Source organism: Anoplopoma fimbria, chromosome 4 (assembly GCF_027596085.1).
Source record: "Anoplopoma fimbria isolate UVic2021 breed Golden Eagle Sablefish chromosome 4, Afim_UVic_2022, whole genome shotgun sequence".
NCBI lineage: Eukaryota > Metazoa > Chordata > Actinopteri > Perciformes > Anoplopomatidae > Anoplopoma > Anoplopoma fimbria.
In genome coordinates, this window is record NC_072452.1 from 12,285,065 (window position 1) to 12,301,710 (window position 16,646).

The 16,646-nt window shown below is 36.6% G+C and overlaps 2 protein-coding genes across 2 annotated transcripts; both read right to left on the reverse strand.

The window, feature by feature from the left end:
* Positions 1-1,049: 1,049 nt before the first annotated feature.
* Positions 1,050-8,926, reverse strand: LOC129090140 (uncharacterized). Its single transcript, XM_054597670.1, has 8 exons — positions 8,622-8,926; positions 7,543-7,818; positions 6,256-6,558; positions 5,350-5,391; positions 4,903-5,060; positions 4,705-4,803; positions 4,543-4,587; positions 1,050-3,891 (listed from the first exon to the last, which is right to left on the reverse strand). Exons 1-8 carry the CDS (start codon positions 8,665-8,667, stop codon positions 3,727-3,729), a joined length of 1,134 nt encoding a protein of 377 aa, XP_054453645.1. The 5' UTR covers positions 8,668-8,926; the 3' UTR covers positions 1,050-3,726.
* Positions 8,927-9,351: 425 nt separating this feature from the next.
* LOC129090139 (uncharacterized) lies at positions 9,352-15,860 on the reverse strand. The gene is made up of 10 exons (XM_054597669.1): positions 15,790-15,860; positions 15,608-15,653; positions 14,079-14,227; positions 13,790-13,922; positions 13,403-13,675; positions 13,010-13,309; positions 12,757-12,917; positions 12,551-12,670; positions 11,287-11,331; positions 9,352-11,141 (listed from the first exon to the last, which is right to left on the reverse strand). The coding sequence occupies exons 2-10, from the start codon at positions 15,648-15,650 to the stop codon at positions 10,968-10,970; spliced, it is 1,398 nt and encodes a 465-aa protein (XP_054453644.1). The 5' UTR covers positions 15,651-15,653; positions 15,790-15,860; the 3' UTR covers positions 9,352-10,967.
* Between the last annotated feature and the right edge of the window lie 786 nt (positions 15,861-16,646).

A 16,646-nucleotide genomic window follows, 5' to 3' on the forward strand; every position in this document is an offset into this window, starting at 1 on the left:
GGTAAGAGGCCCCGGGGTAGACCCAGAACACGCTGGAGAGATTATATATCTCGTCTGGCCTGGGAACGCCTCGGGGTTCCCCAGGAGGAGCTGGAAAGTGTTGCTGGGGAGAAGGACGTCTGGAGGACCCTCCTTAGCTTGCTGCCGGATAAGCGGAAGGAAATGGATGGATGGATGGATGTAAATAAGGTATAAGTATTAGTTATTGAATAAACATATGATTTTCTGAATGAAGAAAATAAGTTAAAGAGGTTTCATCTTAGAAACAAATAGAGAACAGAATATCTTATTACTCTGCACTATTTGTGAAGTTTTTTCTTTTTTTTTCTTTTTACTTGCAGGGATGACAAGCCGGGCCCAGTGATATCTTTGGTTGGTCGTGGAAGTTATGTGGCCTACGTTAGGATCTGCCAACAGAAGCTACTAACTAGCTCCATTCGTTCAGAGACATTGAGACAAAGATAAGAACAGGTACACACTTTTAACTCTATAATGAAGAGATTTAAGCGTAACTGTAACATTTAACCTTAGGTCTCAATTGAACTATGTGATTAAAAGTAAAAACAGTGATACGATTTTAATTCCACTGAATGACTCACAGTTTACACATTGGTCACTATTAATAGCACACTCCTGTTAACTTAAATTTGAAAAATAACAGAATTCTTTTTTTCTATTCATAAAGATATCTTAATGCATGTTGCAGCATAAACATTAAGGTATTATTCTACTGCAGTCCTACTTATAGCACAAGTATATGGTAAACTTGGAAATATTTTCTGGATCACTGAGGGTAAATGTGTCCAAAGCATTAGTTATTGTCCCGTATACAAACAGATTTATGACCATACACAAAAGGCTTTGTCGTATTCTGACAGAGGTAGCTCAGTAGAGTTTCCTCTGTGAACCAGTTGGTGTGGTGTGAAGGAATTTATATGCTCTGATGAGCTTTTGGCTGTGTGGTGACATGGTGGGTGGCTGGTGCTTTTAATGGAGGGGAGGGGATGATACAGAATTACAAGTTGGGAATTTGAAGACAAGAAGACAGTAGGGGAAAAAACAAATGCAAAACAAATAGTTGAGTAGTATAAGATTTAATGCACCTGACACAAAGATCAAATAAAAAAGGATACATACAGAAGATGATTCCTTGTTTGGACATACATACATGTTAAATAAAATATCATGTTCTCAAAAAGGCCCCAGTTAGTGCTTGAATAGTACTTTGTTAAAGTCCCAAATATTTTGATTTATATTAAGATAGACTTTTAAAATAATGCATACAATGAAATGTTGACATACTTGCAGTGCAGAGTTGTTTTTATGCCATTGAATATTTGTAATAAAATAAGGCAACTGTCTCTTGTGATTATTTTATATTTGTTAGTTAGTGATTTTATTCAGTCATCACACACAATACAATGTATACAGCCTATATATAATATAGTATACAATATAACTGAAAAGGCATAGTCAGAAATATTAAGCTTATATATGCAGTCCTTTTGAAAACGAAAAAAGAATTACACATTCTTACATTTATATTAGAATTGTTCCATACTTTAACCCCAACAATAGAAACTAATCTTCTTTTAATCCCCTTTTTAGCTTTTTAAACGGTAAATTTACAAACATCTCTCAAATCATATTTACACTCGTGTATTGAAAAAATCCTTTGTACACAGTCTGGTAGTGACTTTGTTTTAGCTCTGAACATTGTTTGCATTATTTTATAATATACCAAATCATTACATTTTATAACATGAGATTTTACAAACAAAGGATTTGTGTGATCATAGTAATTATCCTTATTCATAATACGTATAGCTCGTTTTTTGTAACAGGACAGTGGAATTTATAAATGTTTTATAGGTTGAACCCCATACCTCCACACAATACGACATGTAAGGAAGTATAAGTGAGCAATAAATGATAAGCATGGCCTTGTAATTTAATATATCCCTAGATTTGTACAGTATAGCTATTGACTTTGACATTTTACCATTTATATAGTCAATGTGTTGTCTCCATGTTATCTTATGATCAATCACAACTCCGAGGAATTTTGTCTCAAAAATTACCACAGATTTTTAATTCAATATCTCCATTTAATTATTTTTGATCTCCAAACACCATAAATTTAGTTTTTTTTATATTTAGAGACAATTTATTAACATCAAACCAAGTTTTGATGAGTTCCAGTTCCCTTTCAACAGCAAACAAACGTTCCTTTAAACGTATAACTGAGCAAATTAAATTTGTACAAATTTTAATAATTCAGTAACATTACAAATATCATTTACTCATGTACAATATGACTTCAACACATATCGATATGTTTCTGTGACTTGCCTGAGTAATTGAAATACAGTAACCAAGATATCAATATTATCTACAGCTCATTTGAAGATCATTTTAATTCCACACTAAACTACAATGTAAGCATCAACTATTACAAGTTTTTAACTGATCTTGAGCTACAAGCTGAATTCCATGCAAGAGAACGGCAAGCAAATATGCAAGTAACTCAAGTACAATAAGGACTTGTTTACCACTTTTTAAAAAAAGAGAACATTGCAAAGATAGGACTACTTTATCTTTGGGTCTTCCCTGAAAATGTTCACAGTCAAGCCGGTCTGCAATGAATGATGTGTCCCTGACCGAACCACAGGAATGAGTCCGATATTCACTCAGTAGGCTACTATGACAATCTAATGAGCTCTTAAAGTGAGATTTATGATTAACTACTCATTCTTTTTAACAAAATCTTAAGCTCTGCTCTGTAAACAAAAACATTAAAGGGACTGATTTAGAGGCAAAAAACGATCTTCACTCTTTCTTTTAAACATTTTGGGAAATTTGATTCTATTCTTGCTGACAGTTAAATGAGAGGAGTGATGGCACTCCTTTTCATAACATAGCACAAATACTAGAAACAGGGGGAAACAGCTAGCTTGGCTCTTTACAGAGGACACTTTATTAACCTACCACATCTAAAGCTCACTAATTTATATATTATATCTTGTTTGTTTAATTCTGGCTTCACCAACCTTTTCGATATGAAGTTCCATTTATACATTTTCTTCTGTATCAGTGTGCCATATCAACATTTAGGCTAACATTAAATTTAATCATAACACCACATTGAAATGGAAATTTCAAAAAGCATCATCAATAGTAACGTGCATAGCAATATTTTCAGAATACATTTCTCTCCCATAATCAGGACATTGTGATTATATAAGAGAGCATCAGACAAGGCTGCCATCCTCATGAAAAGATCCACACCTGAGTTGAAACCATTAACCCTCCCAACCCTCCAAATCCTTTTGATCTGCTATAAAGCTAACAAATTCTACGAAGAAGGCAACAATTACTAGCCAGTCATAGAAAGACTAGGGCGGGTCTTCATGAGATTTGGTTTTTGAATAAAATGGATCAAAACTACTGTAAATAACAATTTTCCTGAATGCAAATGGCTGTGAAAGAGGTTATTTGGCATGTGGATAAAAGCGCACTTTGACCTTTCCAATAAACTCTCCTGTACACTTATTGCCAGTGTGCCGTTGGCTACGCTAAGGTTTCCAATTCCTGGTTTAATCCATTAAAAGCAAGCCACTGGGGAATATCCTTATATCCCAAAATGTCCATCTAATCTTACACTAATGAGTGAGCTATCAAATTAAGTGTTTACATATTTCAATGTATCTTTAGAAATCAAGGCTCTCAGAGGAAGTTGAGTTTGTCTGAGGTATAAACATCACAGTGAGTGGAGTCTGAACCGAGTGGGGGGGCACAGGGAAAGGTCATCCCCTTCAGCTCAAACTTTGGCTCAGGGTCAGAGTAGAGGGGGAAAGTTGGAGCGTCTGGCTGCTCTACTGGAGCTGAAACCTGGAGAGAAAAAGACATGTCAGTGTATCAGCGGGCTAAAATGGATGGATAAAGTCTAAAATAAACAAATTAGCTTCTGTTGTTTGAGAGTTGTTGGGGAGAATATTAATGTCAAATTATTACCATAGATATATTTGATACATTTCATAAAACAATATATCTTTAGTAATAATAACTAACTGGATAAAAAAATAATGTGTATTTGTATATATATTTATATATATATATATATATATATATATATATATATATATATATATATACTGATTTACCAGTTTCACCTATATACCATATTAACTTCGGAGTAGGGCTGTGTTGTTGGGTTGCATTAGGGTTACTTATTATGAATAGCAATAACTAAAGAAACCTTCTATGTGAATGACAAGAAAAGGTCATGGTTTTAGAAATAATGGCAGATGTTGGAACAATTAAAAAAAGTTACACAAATTTTAAATTTAAAAGTATACAAGCACAAGGAAGCATAAGCATGTGCTCATGCTTGGCACAATACATATTGCTGCCAAAGGTTTCACATTATCATTCCTTTGGTGGTAACGTGCAGCTACTAAAGCAACTAAAAAAATCCCAATATGGTTTGGAAATAGATGTTGAGAAATACAATTGCACTTTAATTGATCAAGTATTTTCTACCTCAGAATAAGCTGGCGGCAAATTCAGTGCAGGATGATTGTGTACCTACAGAGTGAAGCAACACAAAACATATTAGTAGTTGAGGGGCAAGAGTATAAACAGAGCTCAAGTGTTGAGCCAACAAGAGAAAGGTTCTCTCTGTGAGATGCAACACACACTAACCAACGGGTTAGTCGGAGTATAAGAAGGCTGAGCGGGGTAGAGTGTCTCAGGCGGCTGAATGAGTCGGTCTGACCCCGGTCCAACAGGCTCATGGTCATACTGCGATTCAAATTAAACAGAAACACAATGGGTAATTATAATGTCAACAGCAGGACCTTTAACTACAGGGGAATGTAAACACATTTCAGGTAGACTTACCTCTTGGTATTGAACATCTGGTTCAGCAGCAGCAATCTCAGGTGTGTCCTCTTTGGAGGAGCTTTTCCCACAGCAGTAGCACTTCAGGCAATAGCAGAAAAGCGAGGACAGGAAAACACCAACCCCGATACCAATTCGAGATGGCTGATGAGATGATTCTAAAAACAATCAGTCAAGTAGTAGATTGGCAGAGAATATATTGAAACAAGTTCGATAACTGATCCATCATGTAAATTGAAAGAATGTTTTTGTATATTTGCTGCTTTGATTCCTCTCTAATGTGAGGATATCCTTCTTTTCTCTGATTCGTATTACTGTATACCTTTTTTCAACATAAAAAAGAAAGATGTCACCGAGAAGTAGATAAAAGCAAGAACTTTTATGACAAGGTAATTATCCAATAACACAGTCATCTGTCACTTATTCAAAAACTCACAGGTTACTTACCCGCCAGGTCACCAGGTTCTCTTTCAAAGCTCATTTTGATTTCTGGAAGACAGGAGGCACAAGACCCAAAATGTTCTGAGTACCAAACACTCCTCCAGTACAGTTTTTTAGTTTTGTCTTTCACATAGCATGGCAGCTGTGATCAGCTTGAAGGAATATTACCCAATTTCTGGGTGAAATTGGTTATTTGCTTTCTTGCTGAGAGTTAGGTAGGAAGATTGTTGTTTCCAGTCTCTGTGCTATGCTAAGCTAAACTGAGCATTCATCTCTTATATTTTCATGTTTACTTTAAATATATATTTTCATTCAACCCTCAGCAAGAAAGCAAATTACCAAATTTCCCAAAATGTGGATCTCTTACTTTAAATTCACATCACCTACAACTGATTTAAAGGATGACACTTTTTTGTCCATATGCTCACATGTTCCAAAGTATTTAATCCAAAATATGGCTAGATACACTTCTTCCATCTTGTGTGCATTAGTTTGCACTCATTGAGTTTCTCCATTGGTCCCTTTACACAAAAAAAGTCCCTGTTTGAGTGATTAACCTTGAAACCAATCAGTTAACTTCAATTAATTTAGACCAAAAGCCAAATCAGAGACAAGTTAGTCACCCTATTCAGTAAGTGAGCACCTGAAAGAACAGCGGAGAGGCAAATTATGCTGCAGCAGTGGTTTCTAACGACTTTCTGATGCTTTTCAACTGTAACAGTGTGAATCAAAAGTGACCGCAGCTGCTATACTCTACAAAGTATAAAACTACAAACGCTTTAGGCTAGAAGTAAGTTAACGAGTTGATTCTTAAGTGTTGTTACTTAATTAAATATAAGGCTATTTATGACAATGTGATCATTCAAAAACACAGTCATCTGACACTTATTAAAAAACTCACATGTTACTTACGGTTCATTTCCAGTGACGCCACTAAGGCTGTGTTGTTATTCTGATCTCTGATCTCATAACGTCCGTTGCATGACATCTGGAGGGCCTTGTTTGAAATCCCACATGGATGTTTGACATCAAACCCTATGCAATCAAATTCATCCAAACCCCCCTGCAGCCTTCCTTGACGAACAATCTCATTCTTCAACTTTATCGGCTGTCGGTCGCTTTCTTGGAAGAAGTAAATGTTGCAGGAGTTTGGTTCCAGATCATAGGAGAAGCTGAAGTGGTCACCAGGTTTTCCTTCAAAGTTCTTTCTGATTGCTGGAAGACAAATAAGTGAGAGTATATCAAAGAGAGAATATATATCAAAATGATATCGCAAAATCTTTTGGTCAAACAAGTTTACTCTTGGTTTCATATGACATGGTCGCTGAAATCAGCTTAAAGGAATAATCAATAATTTGGCAAATTTAGTTTATTGCTTAATATTAGAGGAATAAAAGTTATCTCTTGACACTTTTCATAAAGAACAGATCTAAACCACACTCTCTAACATTATTTAGAACATTAGCAAGCATTCCTTTACCGGAAGAAACCTTGAGCAGAGCTAGGCGGTGCGTGGGCGGCCATCTGCCTCAACCACCTTCAGTGGGTAATATGAAGCTACCGCTAGCTGATGTTTATTTTAGCTTAGCAGGAAAACTGGAAAAAGGGAAACGGCTGGCCGAGCTTTGTCCAAAGGTTCCAACGACGGGAACCTAGTCAGGCTCACAACTCCCCCTTTAACTTGCATCTAGTCAGTAGACAGATTTTGTAACCCTTTAGACAGGCTCACTTTTCCTGAACTGTTCCTTTAAAATGGATTTCAGTTTCAATGATGCTGTATTTTTCATCCATATGTTCACATGTTCCAAAGTATTTACTTAAATAAGGTCCTCCAAATGTCAATGACTGTGTTACTGAATTATCGCCTTGTCAAAAAAAAGTATTAACTAGCTTCCTGACGATTGGTTTATATCCTGTTGTATATAACACTTTAGAGTCTAAAGAAAATGAAGCGCTGTCTTCTTTTTAGCTTGAACTTTGTGCATTTTAAGAGATGATTTTGATAAACACAGTATTCTCTTGGCCCACATGGCCATGCAACCACAATATTATACTAACTGCCATACAATTTAATATTACACTAGCTTAACATGCTTAAAACCAAATTACTAACAAAAGAGTGTGACAGCCACAGTGTCTTGACAAAAAGAAGTGTTGGATAGAAAGTTACATAAATAGAGAGCCAAGAAGGATCTTCACCTTTTACTTCAAGTGTGTAGGTGGACAGTTCGTTCAGATCTTTGTCTCTCATTATGTAGCGACCACTGTCTTCCTGAGTTAACTTATAAATGGAAAAGTGGCTACCAATCATCGTAAACTTTTTGTCCATTATGACAGGACGGTCACCCTTTTTCCACAAGATTGTCACGTTTGAGTTGTACTTTGGGCTGAACTCAATGAGAACAGGTCTTCTGTGCAGACGAATGTGATGCATTTCCCCATACTTCTTCTCCGTATAACTGTCGTCTGAGATTCCTGGTGAGAGAAAGTCCAAAAGAAAAAATGATGAATGTACCAGACATCAATTTGGCCTTTTTTCCCTGTTTTTTTCTTAATAATTTAAACATGCATCTATATTTTAGAATTGGACTTATTTTTGACTACAATACATTAAAATGTCAAATAACTGAGCAACCTTTGTGAGTTATTATAAGTAATGAACCTGGACATACAGACTATCACAGCATACATAACGTGATGCTTACTATATGTTTACAGTTCAATGTTTCCCATCTGTATTCAATAAAGGCTTTTTATGGTTAACATGCAGATCTTTTTAAGTTAAAGTAGCAATACCACAATGCAAAAATACTTTGTTACATTAAAAACCCTGCATAAAAAAATGATTCTTGAGTAAAAGTACAAAGGTACTTTTAGCTAAAAGTGTTGGCTAGTTAGTGTCCAACTATATGGACCCCAAAGTTGATATTATGTCGAGTGCACAAATTATTATCTTAATTAAATAAGACACAAAACATCAAAATCAAGCTCAGAGACTTGTCTATTAGTATTTCAGGACAAGTCATACCGTTTTGTATATTATTTCAAAGTAACTTACCATAGCTGTTAAATAAATAAAATGAGGTTTTATTAATTGGAAACACTCAAATATTAACCTTTTTAATTGTACTGAGTAGAAGCATCACATGCATTTGGTTACTTCCCAACACTGATTGAGTACCAGACTTGTTATTTCCGTTCTGCTGAGGTACATACTCGGGAAACAGGGGTCTTTAATGCAATTTCGCTAAAGAAAGATGAATAACATGAATACTCACCAATAGAAACAAAGGCACCCAGCAACAACAACAACGCTATCATCATCCAAACACAAGACACGGTCCAGTTTAGACCGTCGCAGACCAGTTAATGGTAATAATAAATACTTAACTAACGACAAACACACTTAAGTAAGTTTATAACATTGAGTAACCTTCCGCAGTAGGAAATGTGGTCCTCATCGTCTGCACGATATCAAAGGGCGTGACGGTTGTTGCGCTCGTGAGGCGTTTGAGTACTATCGGAAATCTGGAACCCTTGCATGATCGCCTGGTGCCAGCGTGGTTGTAGACTGCTGTACCGTTATGTGGAAAGCCAAAATCGAGTTTATATCATGCTTGAGAGCTAAAGAGGTCATTCGAGGTCAATACAATGTGGCCCAAATGGAGGAAGTGTAAGTGCAATTCACGAGGGGGCGTTTAGTATGTAGGGGTTGTTTTTTTTCCCCGAACGTCTCAATCGCACGTAAACGCCTTCTGGTATGGAGCAGAGATCCATTGTAATGACATATTAAAGGGGTATTCAGATTGCATTGTCTTATCTAGCTGTGGACAAGTCTAACACAAGCCCTGGTTCTTGCAGTGTCACCGGGGTTATCTTGGACTGGGTTTGAGACCCAAGGTGATCTCAAACCTGTCGTTTGGTTAATTTGGTCTGGATGGAGGAAAAAAAAGGATACATTGTTGCATTTTAGTTCTTAAGACTTTAATCAGAAACATGAAGTTAGGCAATTACATAGAATACTAATTTATCAACCATAACGAAATCGCATTTGAAAACCTATATCCAACAATAATGCACCTGTGAAAGAAGGTGCTTTCTTTTGATACTGAAGTGAACTGCACTGCACACTTAAAAGGTACTTGTATGGTTTGCATTGTTTTTTGGTTTATATTGTGGCGTCCATCTGTAAATGCCTTTTTATACGTTGCTATACTACATGTTGTAGTTGTCATGGTACACTGATTCAAAAACTGTGGCTGAGAGTAAATTTGATACTACATTGCATTCATCTGGAATTAAAGCTTACATCTGGATTTTATTCAGTTCAGTCAGGCAGTTTATTTAGCTTTCCAAAAAGAGAAGAAAACTATACGTTGCCTTTTACAAAAATGCAAAAGGCAACGTATAGGTACATATCTTTACATATAATGCAGACAAATATTTATATCAAATAAACCTGTTTACATCGATTTCATGGCTAATGATAAAGGCAGTTCTAACAAAGCCACAAGAAGAGATAATAGGAAAAAGCTCCAGTTTACACAAAATCGAAAAATATTCACAAACAAAAAACAGAGTGTAGTAGTTTTCAAGTATACAAATAATTTTTATACAAAGCGTAACACAAATAATAATATCACATATAATTCGTCAAACTTGTATGATAAAGGCCACACAGACACTGTTGATATATATGCCTGAATTGGCACATAAGGGTTGGAAGCAACCATATAAAACATATAAATACAGCAGTGGTGGCTTCAATTGTGCGGTTTTCTGATCTCCAAGAGTGCAGTCATCATGACAGACTCACTTTTAGACATCCTTGTAACATTTATCTTACCTTTGATATACTATGCTGCACTTATCCTATTCGTAGTAGTTTGTAGCACTTATTGTATTCGTATTAGTCTGTTGCAATTATTGTTTTCGTAGTAATTTGCCTCTGCACTATACTTTTGCTCTGGTTTATGCTTTAAGATGCTTGTTTAAGAAAGGAGATGCACTTATGACTTCTGGTGACTAGTAGTTCTCTTGAATACCTATGTTGAATACACTTCCTGTAAGTCGCTTTGGATAAAAGCGTCTGCTAAATGACTGTAATGTAATGTAATGTAATGTATGCAGCCGGAGAAAGTGCATAGAATACATTCCTTATATAACCTGAGTTTAAAACACACATTAATATTACATTTTCCCCAAATATCCTGATTATAGCTGTTCACTCTACAATAACTACAGTTTTGAGCTACAGTGAGCAAGCTTTATTCTTAAATTGATTTATGTCTTTGTATAACTCCTGCCCTCTACTGCTTAGTTATCAGCAGTTACTGAACTGGCCTCAAACTTCTTTGATCACATTGCATTTGTGTTTGGATTTCTATTGCAAGAAAGAATAAGTCTGGTCACGTGTCAGCATAGTGAGGATTATGTCTGGTTTCTCTACATGGTCCTTATACTGTGCATCCATCACCACAACTTTGCAGGTTTGCAGGAACTTAATTATTCATGTGCGTTTTATCACACAGCCTTATCAAGGTTGTGAAATGGTTGTGTTCCTGCTAGTCACAAAGTACAATGCTGGATTCAACAGTGCATCACTTGAATTGTTGGTGTGCTCCTTACAGAAAGTTGAGTTTATCTGAGACATAAACATCACAGAAAGTTGAGCCTGAGCTGAGGGGGAGAGCAGCAGTCGCTCCTTTCAGTTTGAACGTTATGTCAGGGTCCGAGGAGAGACAATCAGAGCCGAGTGAAGGAGCTGGATGGACTCCTTGCCCTCCTAGAGGAGCAACCTGGAGAGAGGTGAAAGTGAAAGAAGAATAAAGAAAATGTGTTAATGAAACAACATCAATAAGTGTGAAGAGTCAAACAATCGATCTTAGAATGAGGAGTTTCTTATTTGTTAAGATAAAAAACTACATTTCATGCATTTTGTACCTTAGGCTGAGGGGGGTTCACGTTTATATTCGCTGGGTTGTACACCTATAAGGTAAAACAAATGCAAGTCAGAAAAATGACAACACATTGCATGAATCTCATAATGCTTTGGGCGATGTAAACAGGAACAATAATGTTAGCATGGATTCAATGTATTATGCTGTGGGCTACAACCTGAGTCCTGTCATTTTAGTCAATGTTTGTCTACATTTCTGCAAATTGGCACCATTTCAAGTATGCAGAATTACCTATCGGCAGTTCCTGTTTGCAATTTCCCTATGGATGTACAAACAACTATCAATGGATTACTTTGATATATTGAAGAAAACATTAAAAAAGGTTATTTTGTGTGCCCAGATTTAGTATAGAAACTGGTATGTTTGCCATTATGTGTGTACGTATTGTAAAAGTTAATAAAAAACTTTGCAATTACAAAAAAGTGATGATTTTCTGAAGTTGTGAGAAGTGTCTTTTTACTATAATTTCCTATTGGATTAATTGACATTCTTTCACAATAATCATATTAATATAAGATCTTGATATACTCGAGAAGTATAAGTCACACTGAACCCATACATGTGTGTATCATGTATGTGTGTGTATTAAAGGATAGGTTAACAACTAAAACAATAGTCTGGGGCCCATAAGAACTATGAAGCATGTTTTACTTGCGGTAATCTTTAATCATGGTCATACTGGCCTAAAAGAGTTCCTTTCTTTATGTGAAACCAATTTAAGCAATGGGGACAAAATCCTCCAAGCTTACAGTCTTTCTTTGTACAAAATGTCCTTATTACATTACTGTCCCTCACAGCTCAGCCAGCATGCACTATCAAGGGAAATATAGAAAGGGAATTTGGTACTTAAAAGGCAGTAACTTTGAAAGATACCAACTTGATTTGATTTACTCAGACATCAGATATTTGTTGGAATGTATTTTTGACTCCGGCTTTTGTCCCCATCATTAACATTAGAAGCCCAACAACAATTGATTTCTTAACGGGCAGTATGAACAGGAAAAATGGTTACAGCAAGAAAACAGTTTTTCAAATACGTGGGCATTTGAGTATTGTTTTAAAACAGACTCGGGCCAAATCAGTGGATCGACCTACAATAACTATCTTCCTGTTGTTTTCATAACAGTGGCCTGCACCTACCGTTTACCTCACACAGTATCTGTCCGTCCGTACAACCCACTACAACTTTCTCGTGACCCACTTTGGAGGCTTGCCTTGTATTTTGAAAACCTTCATATAACACTTACCGGTGGCTCAAGAGAGATAGTTGTAGGTTCTCTAGAAGCGAGGCTATTCACTGAGTAATGAGTAGAGTGATCTAGAGCAGGTGCAGCAGAGTAACTTCGTCCCGTAGGTTGATTCGTACCCTACAATTGGAAGGAGAATATTGAAGTAAAAATAGCAATACATATTAAAAACAGCTGGTCTAATGCCCATTTAAAGAAGTACTTACATGATAATACACGGTAGGTGTGGCTGCAGTCTGAGGAGCAGACTCGGCCCTCTTAGAAGAGCTCTTTTTACAACAGCACTTCCTCACACAGCAACAGCAGGCAATCACAGCAAAGACACTCCCGACAGCAATACCGACATAAACCATTGTTGCAACTGGTTCTGTAAAAGCAGAAGAACGGGAGGGATTGTGTTATTTTGCATCATCAGTAACTGTTCATACTTCTTTTTCAAAATAATGTGCTGTTGCTCACCCGGGTTTACCAACACTTGAGTAGTCTGGGCCAGGTTGCCTTGTTCGTCTCTGAAATAATAGGTGCCAGAGTCTGTGCTTTCCACAGGGTCAATCTCTAGGCCATCATCACTGTTGAACAGCCTCCCTTTAAAAGGGCCTGAGTACCAGTAATTGTCTGTGCGTAGATGGCCTGCATGCATCAATGTTTGGTTTTCCTCTTCCTCCTCAGATGAAAAATCCACAGTCCATAGTTGAAAGCCGGGAAGGTTTGCAATGAGGAGCCGCTTATTTACCTGCGTATCATAGTACATATAGCGCTCTGTGGGTGATAAAGAGTATATAGTGTTAGAACATTTTATAAGATACGCAGCAGTTTAAAAGCTCACATGCAGATTATATTTCCTAACATCACCTCTGACTTCGAGCAGTTTCCTAAACAGCAAAGTGTTGTCTTTTGCTCTGAGGTTGTAGTGGCCCATGTCTGCCTGAATGAGATTCTTAATCTCCCAGACTCTATTCCTCATCCGCCCTCTCCCTCCCTCATTGGTCTGAGGGTCGGTGCGATTCCACAAGACTTTTGGCTGGTCCACACTGTGAAGGGGAGTGTACTCCAGGAATTCAGCCTCTCTAGGAAGATCAAATGAGTGTTTGTCCCAGTAAACCCCCATTTCCTTGGAGGCACAATCTGAAGAGGCACATACAGAAACAAACACGGTAGATTTATTGTAAACACCTAATAGAAATAGGTTTTGTGATGGAATAAAGCCTTTAAATATACACTATAGTGTAACATTCTCACCCTTAATTGTCAGTATGATGACATCTTGTCGTTCATCGTTGTTTTTTGAGATGGAAAAAGTTCCTTCGTCCCTTTCTGTCAAATCTGTGAATTTAACTGAGCCAAGCGAAACTTTGAGGCGTGGGTGCTTTGCCTGAATCAGTGGACAACAAAAATACATTTACTCAGGACAGAAAGTAGATTCTGTTCATTCAAAACCTGGTTTGCTCTGACTTTCGTCATGTTCCAGATCTCAGATGTCATAGCGATACTGGTGATAGCGTTAATTAAAATGCCAAAAGTTGCTTACCTCCCCGTTATCCATCAGTAGCTTCGTGGATCCCCCATTCCTCGGAGTGAAGTACATCTGTCCAAAGAAAATCGGTGGTGTGTAGGAAAATGGTAAACTCAGACTTTTGCCATAGCACTTTTCTTTAAGCGTAACATCAGATGATGAACCTTCAATCAGAAAGAAACAAGTAAAGAAGAGCTAGATGGAGAAAATATTAAGATAAGTCAAATACAAAACATCTGAGGACATGTGGATAACATACCTTAAGCAACTTCAATACATTTGAAACCACAGAACAGAATTATTTTATATATGCATAAATGTAATAAAAGCTCCAGATGTCTACAATAACATTCTTGCATGTTCCGTTTGTTCCAGTGCCCATGAGATAAACAATTAAATATAATAACTTAAAATGCCATAACAAAATGAAACAACAATGATACAACCTCAATATCAGAACTAAACTTAAAATAAATAAATAAATGTAAAGGTCAAATGTATTAAGATGTAGGGTCTATATAGATTAATACAATTTAAATTAGCACTTAAAGCTAATAAATCTGTAAAGTATGCTAAGAATCTGGATGTTTGTTTTATTTAATTTGACTGAATTCATTGAATTTAATTAAATTAATACCTACAACTTTTCCAGCTCTTTAAATTACAAGATGCAGCACAATCGGGGGAAATCTGAGTCTGTTATATAGGTTGGCTCGGGACTAAACAATATGTGCATTTCTATATTAATAGCTAAAAGAATGTGGTACAAATATAAATAAAACACATTTGCACCAAGTCCTATTTATTAAATTCAAGGGAGGGGGCTGGTGACGTTTGTTTTCTGTTTGATTTGATCTGATTGCAAACATGAATTCAGCGGCCCAGATATGCAACTTTGTTTCAACATTTATTCCCAGAACATATTTGGAACATATTTCACACTGCAGTTGCTTTAAACGCTACTGACATAGTTCACATAACTTAGATTTTTTTATAGAAATTGCAGGGGTGAATGGTTGTAACTTTTGGTCTCAGCACCTATAACTCCCTATATATATATATATATATATATATATATACTGTGTATATATATATATATTTTTGTATGTGTCTCTAGGGATAAGTTGTAATACTTTTTGGTGTCACGATGCTGTCAGCCATCATTTAGCTCCTTGTAGCAGCATGGTGCTTTGAAAACTTCACATTTAACTAAAAGACTACTCTCTGAAGTTATATCATTAAAATCAGTACTAATCAAAACACACACTTGGTCCAATAGATTACTTTCATACATGAAAATCACTGTTTTGGCTGTGAAATTAAAGTCATTTCATATGCAAGGCCATGGAGTAACAGCACATCTTCTTTTTGAAAGATGTGCTGTTACAACCTCCCCTAGCCTCCCCTACACGGACCTCAGAAATAAGATGCCTAAACTTTATTTATGAAAAAGGAAAAAATGCATGTCAAGAGATGCACGCGAAATAGATTAAAACATGCATCCGAGCATTTGTTTTCTGTGAGGTTGTATACATTGTACTCACCACCGCACAAGACGCAGGCAAGAGTCGCGTAAAACAATAACATGTCCTGCAGAGAGAAGAGACGTTTATGGCACAGGTTCACGTTTTACTACGGTCACTACGTTTCTCCACACTAAGGGAGCACAAAACTGAACATTGAGCACAACATTTGAACAACTTGTAGGCAAGAGGAGTTTACTCACTGCAAAGTAGTTTCTTTCTGTGTTACCGTCGAGTTTGTGTGCAAAAGTGGACTGGGCGAGGCTTCCCTCACACTCTGTGGCGTCATAATTGCGCTGTAAGAATGCGCACATACAGACCTTCAGGCGGGGCCACCCGTGGATAGGTGTAGAGGACCTTTTCACGACCTTTGAAGCCCTTCAAAATACCACGGTTCGATTCCCACCTTACCCAAACTAAACGTTCAGTATTTGGTTCCAATGATTAGCTACAGAATGTGTGCATATTACAAAACAACTACATCTAACCTCAATAATAATGGCAACAATAATAATAAAACTACTTTATTTGTATAGCATTCATGCATAAACACAGTGCTCCACAGCAGAGAATCAAAATAGAATAATTGATCTTAAAGTAATTATGCAAATATGATACTAATCTCCAAATATAATGCTCCAGTTTGACTGATATTAAGGCACAACAATAGATGCTTACTGTAAAGATGTGTAAGCTTAAAGATAGATGTTTTATTATTGAATTTGTATATCATATCATGAGGGGTCCTGCCGCAGATGGCCCGATGGACCCTTCCTGAAGGACACCGCCTTCCTTCCTGGGAAGAAGTTGATGGTCTTCTTCATTATCCCCTGTGCACAGCAAAACACAATGCATTTTATATACAGAGTTCCTCATGTTAACATTGATCAGCATTTGTAATAACTAGGTAACAGCTTTTGATATTACACAGATAGATAGATAGATAGATAGATAGATAGATAGATAGATAGATAGATAGATAGATAGATAGATAGATAGATAGATAGATAGATAGATATACATATATACAGATAGACAGATAGATAGATAGATAGATAGA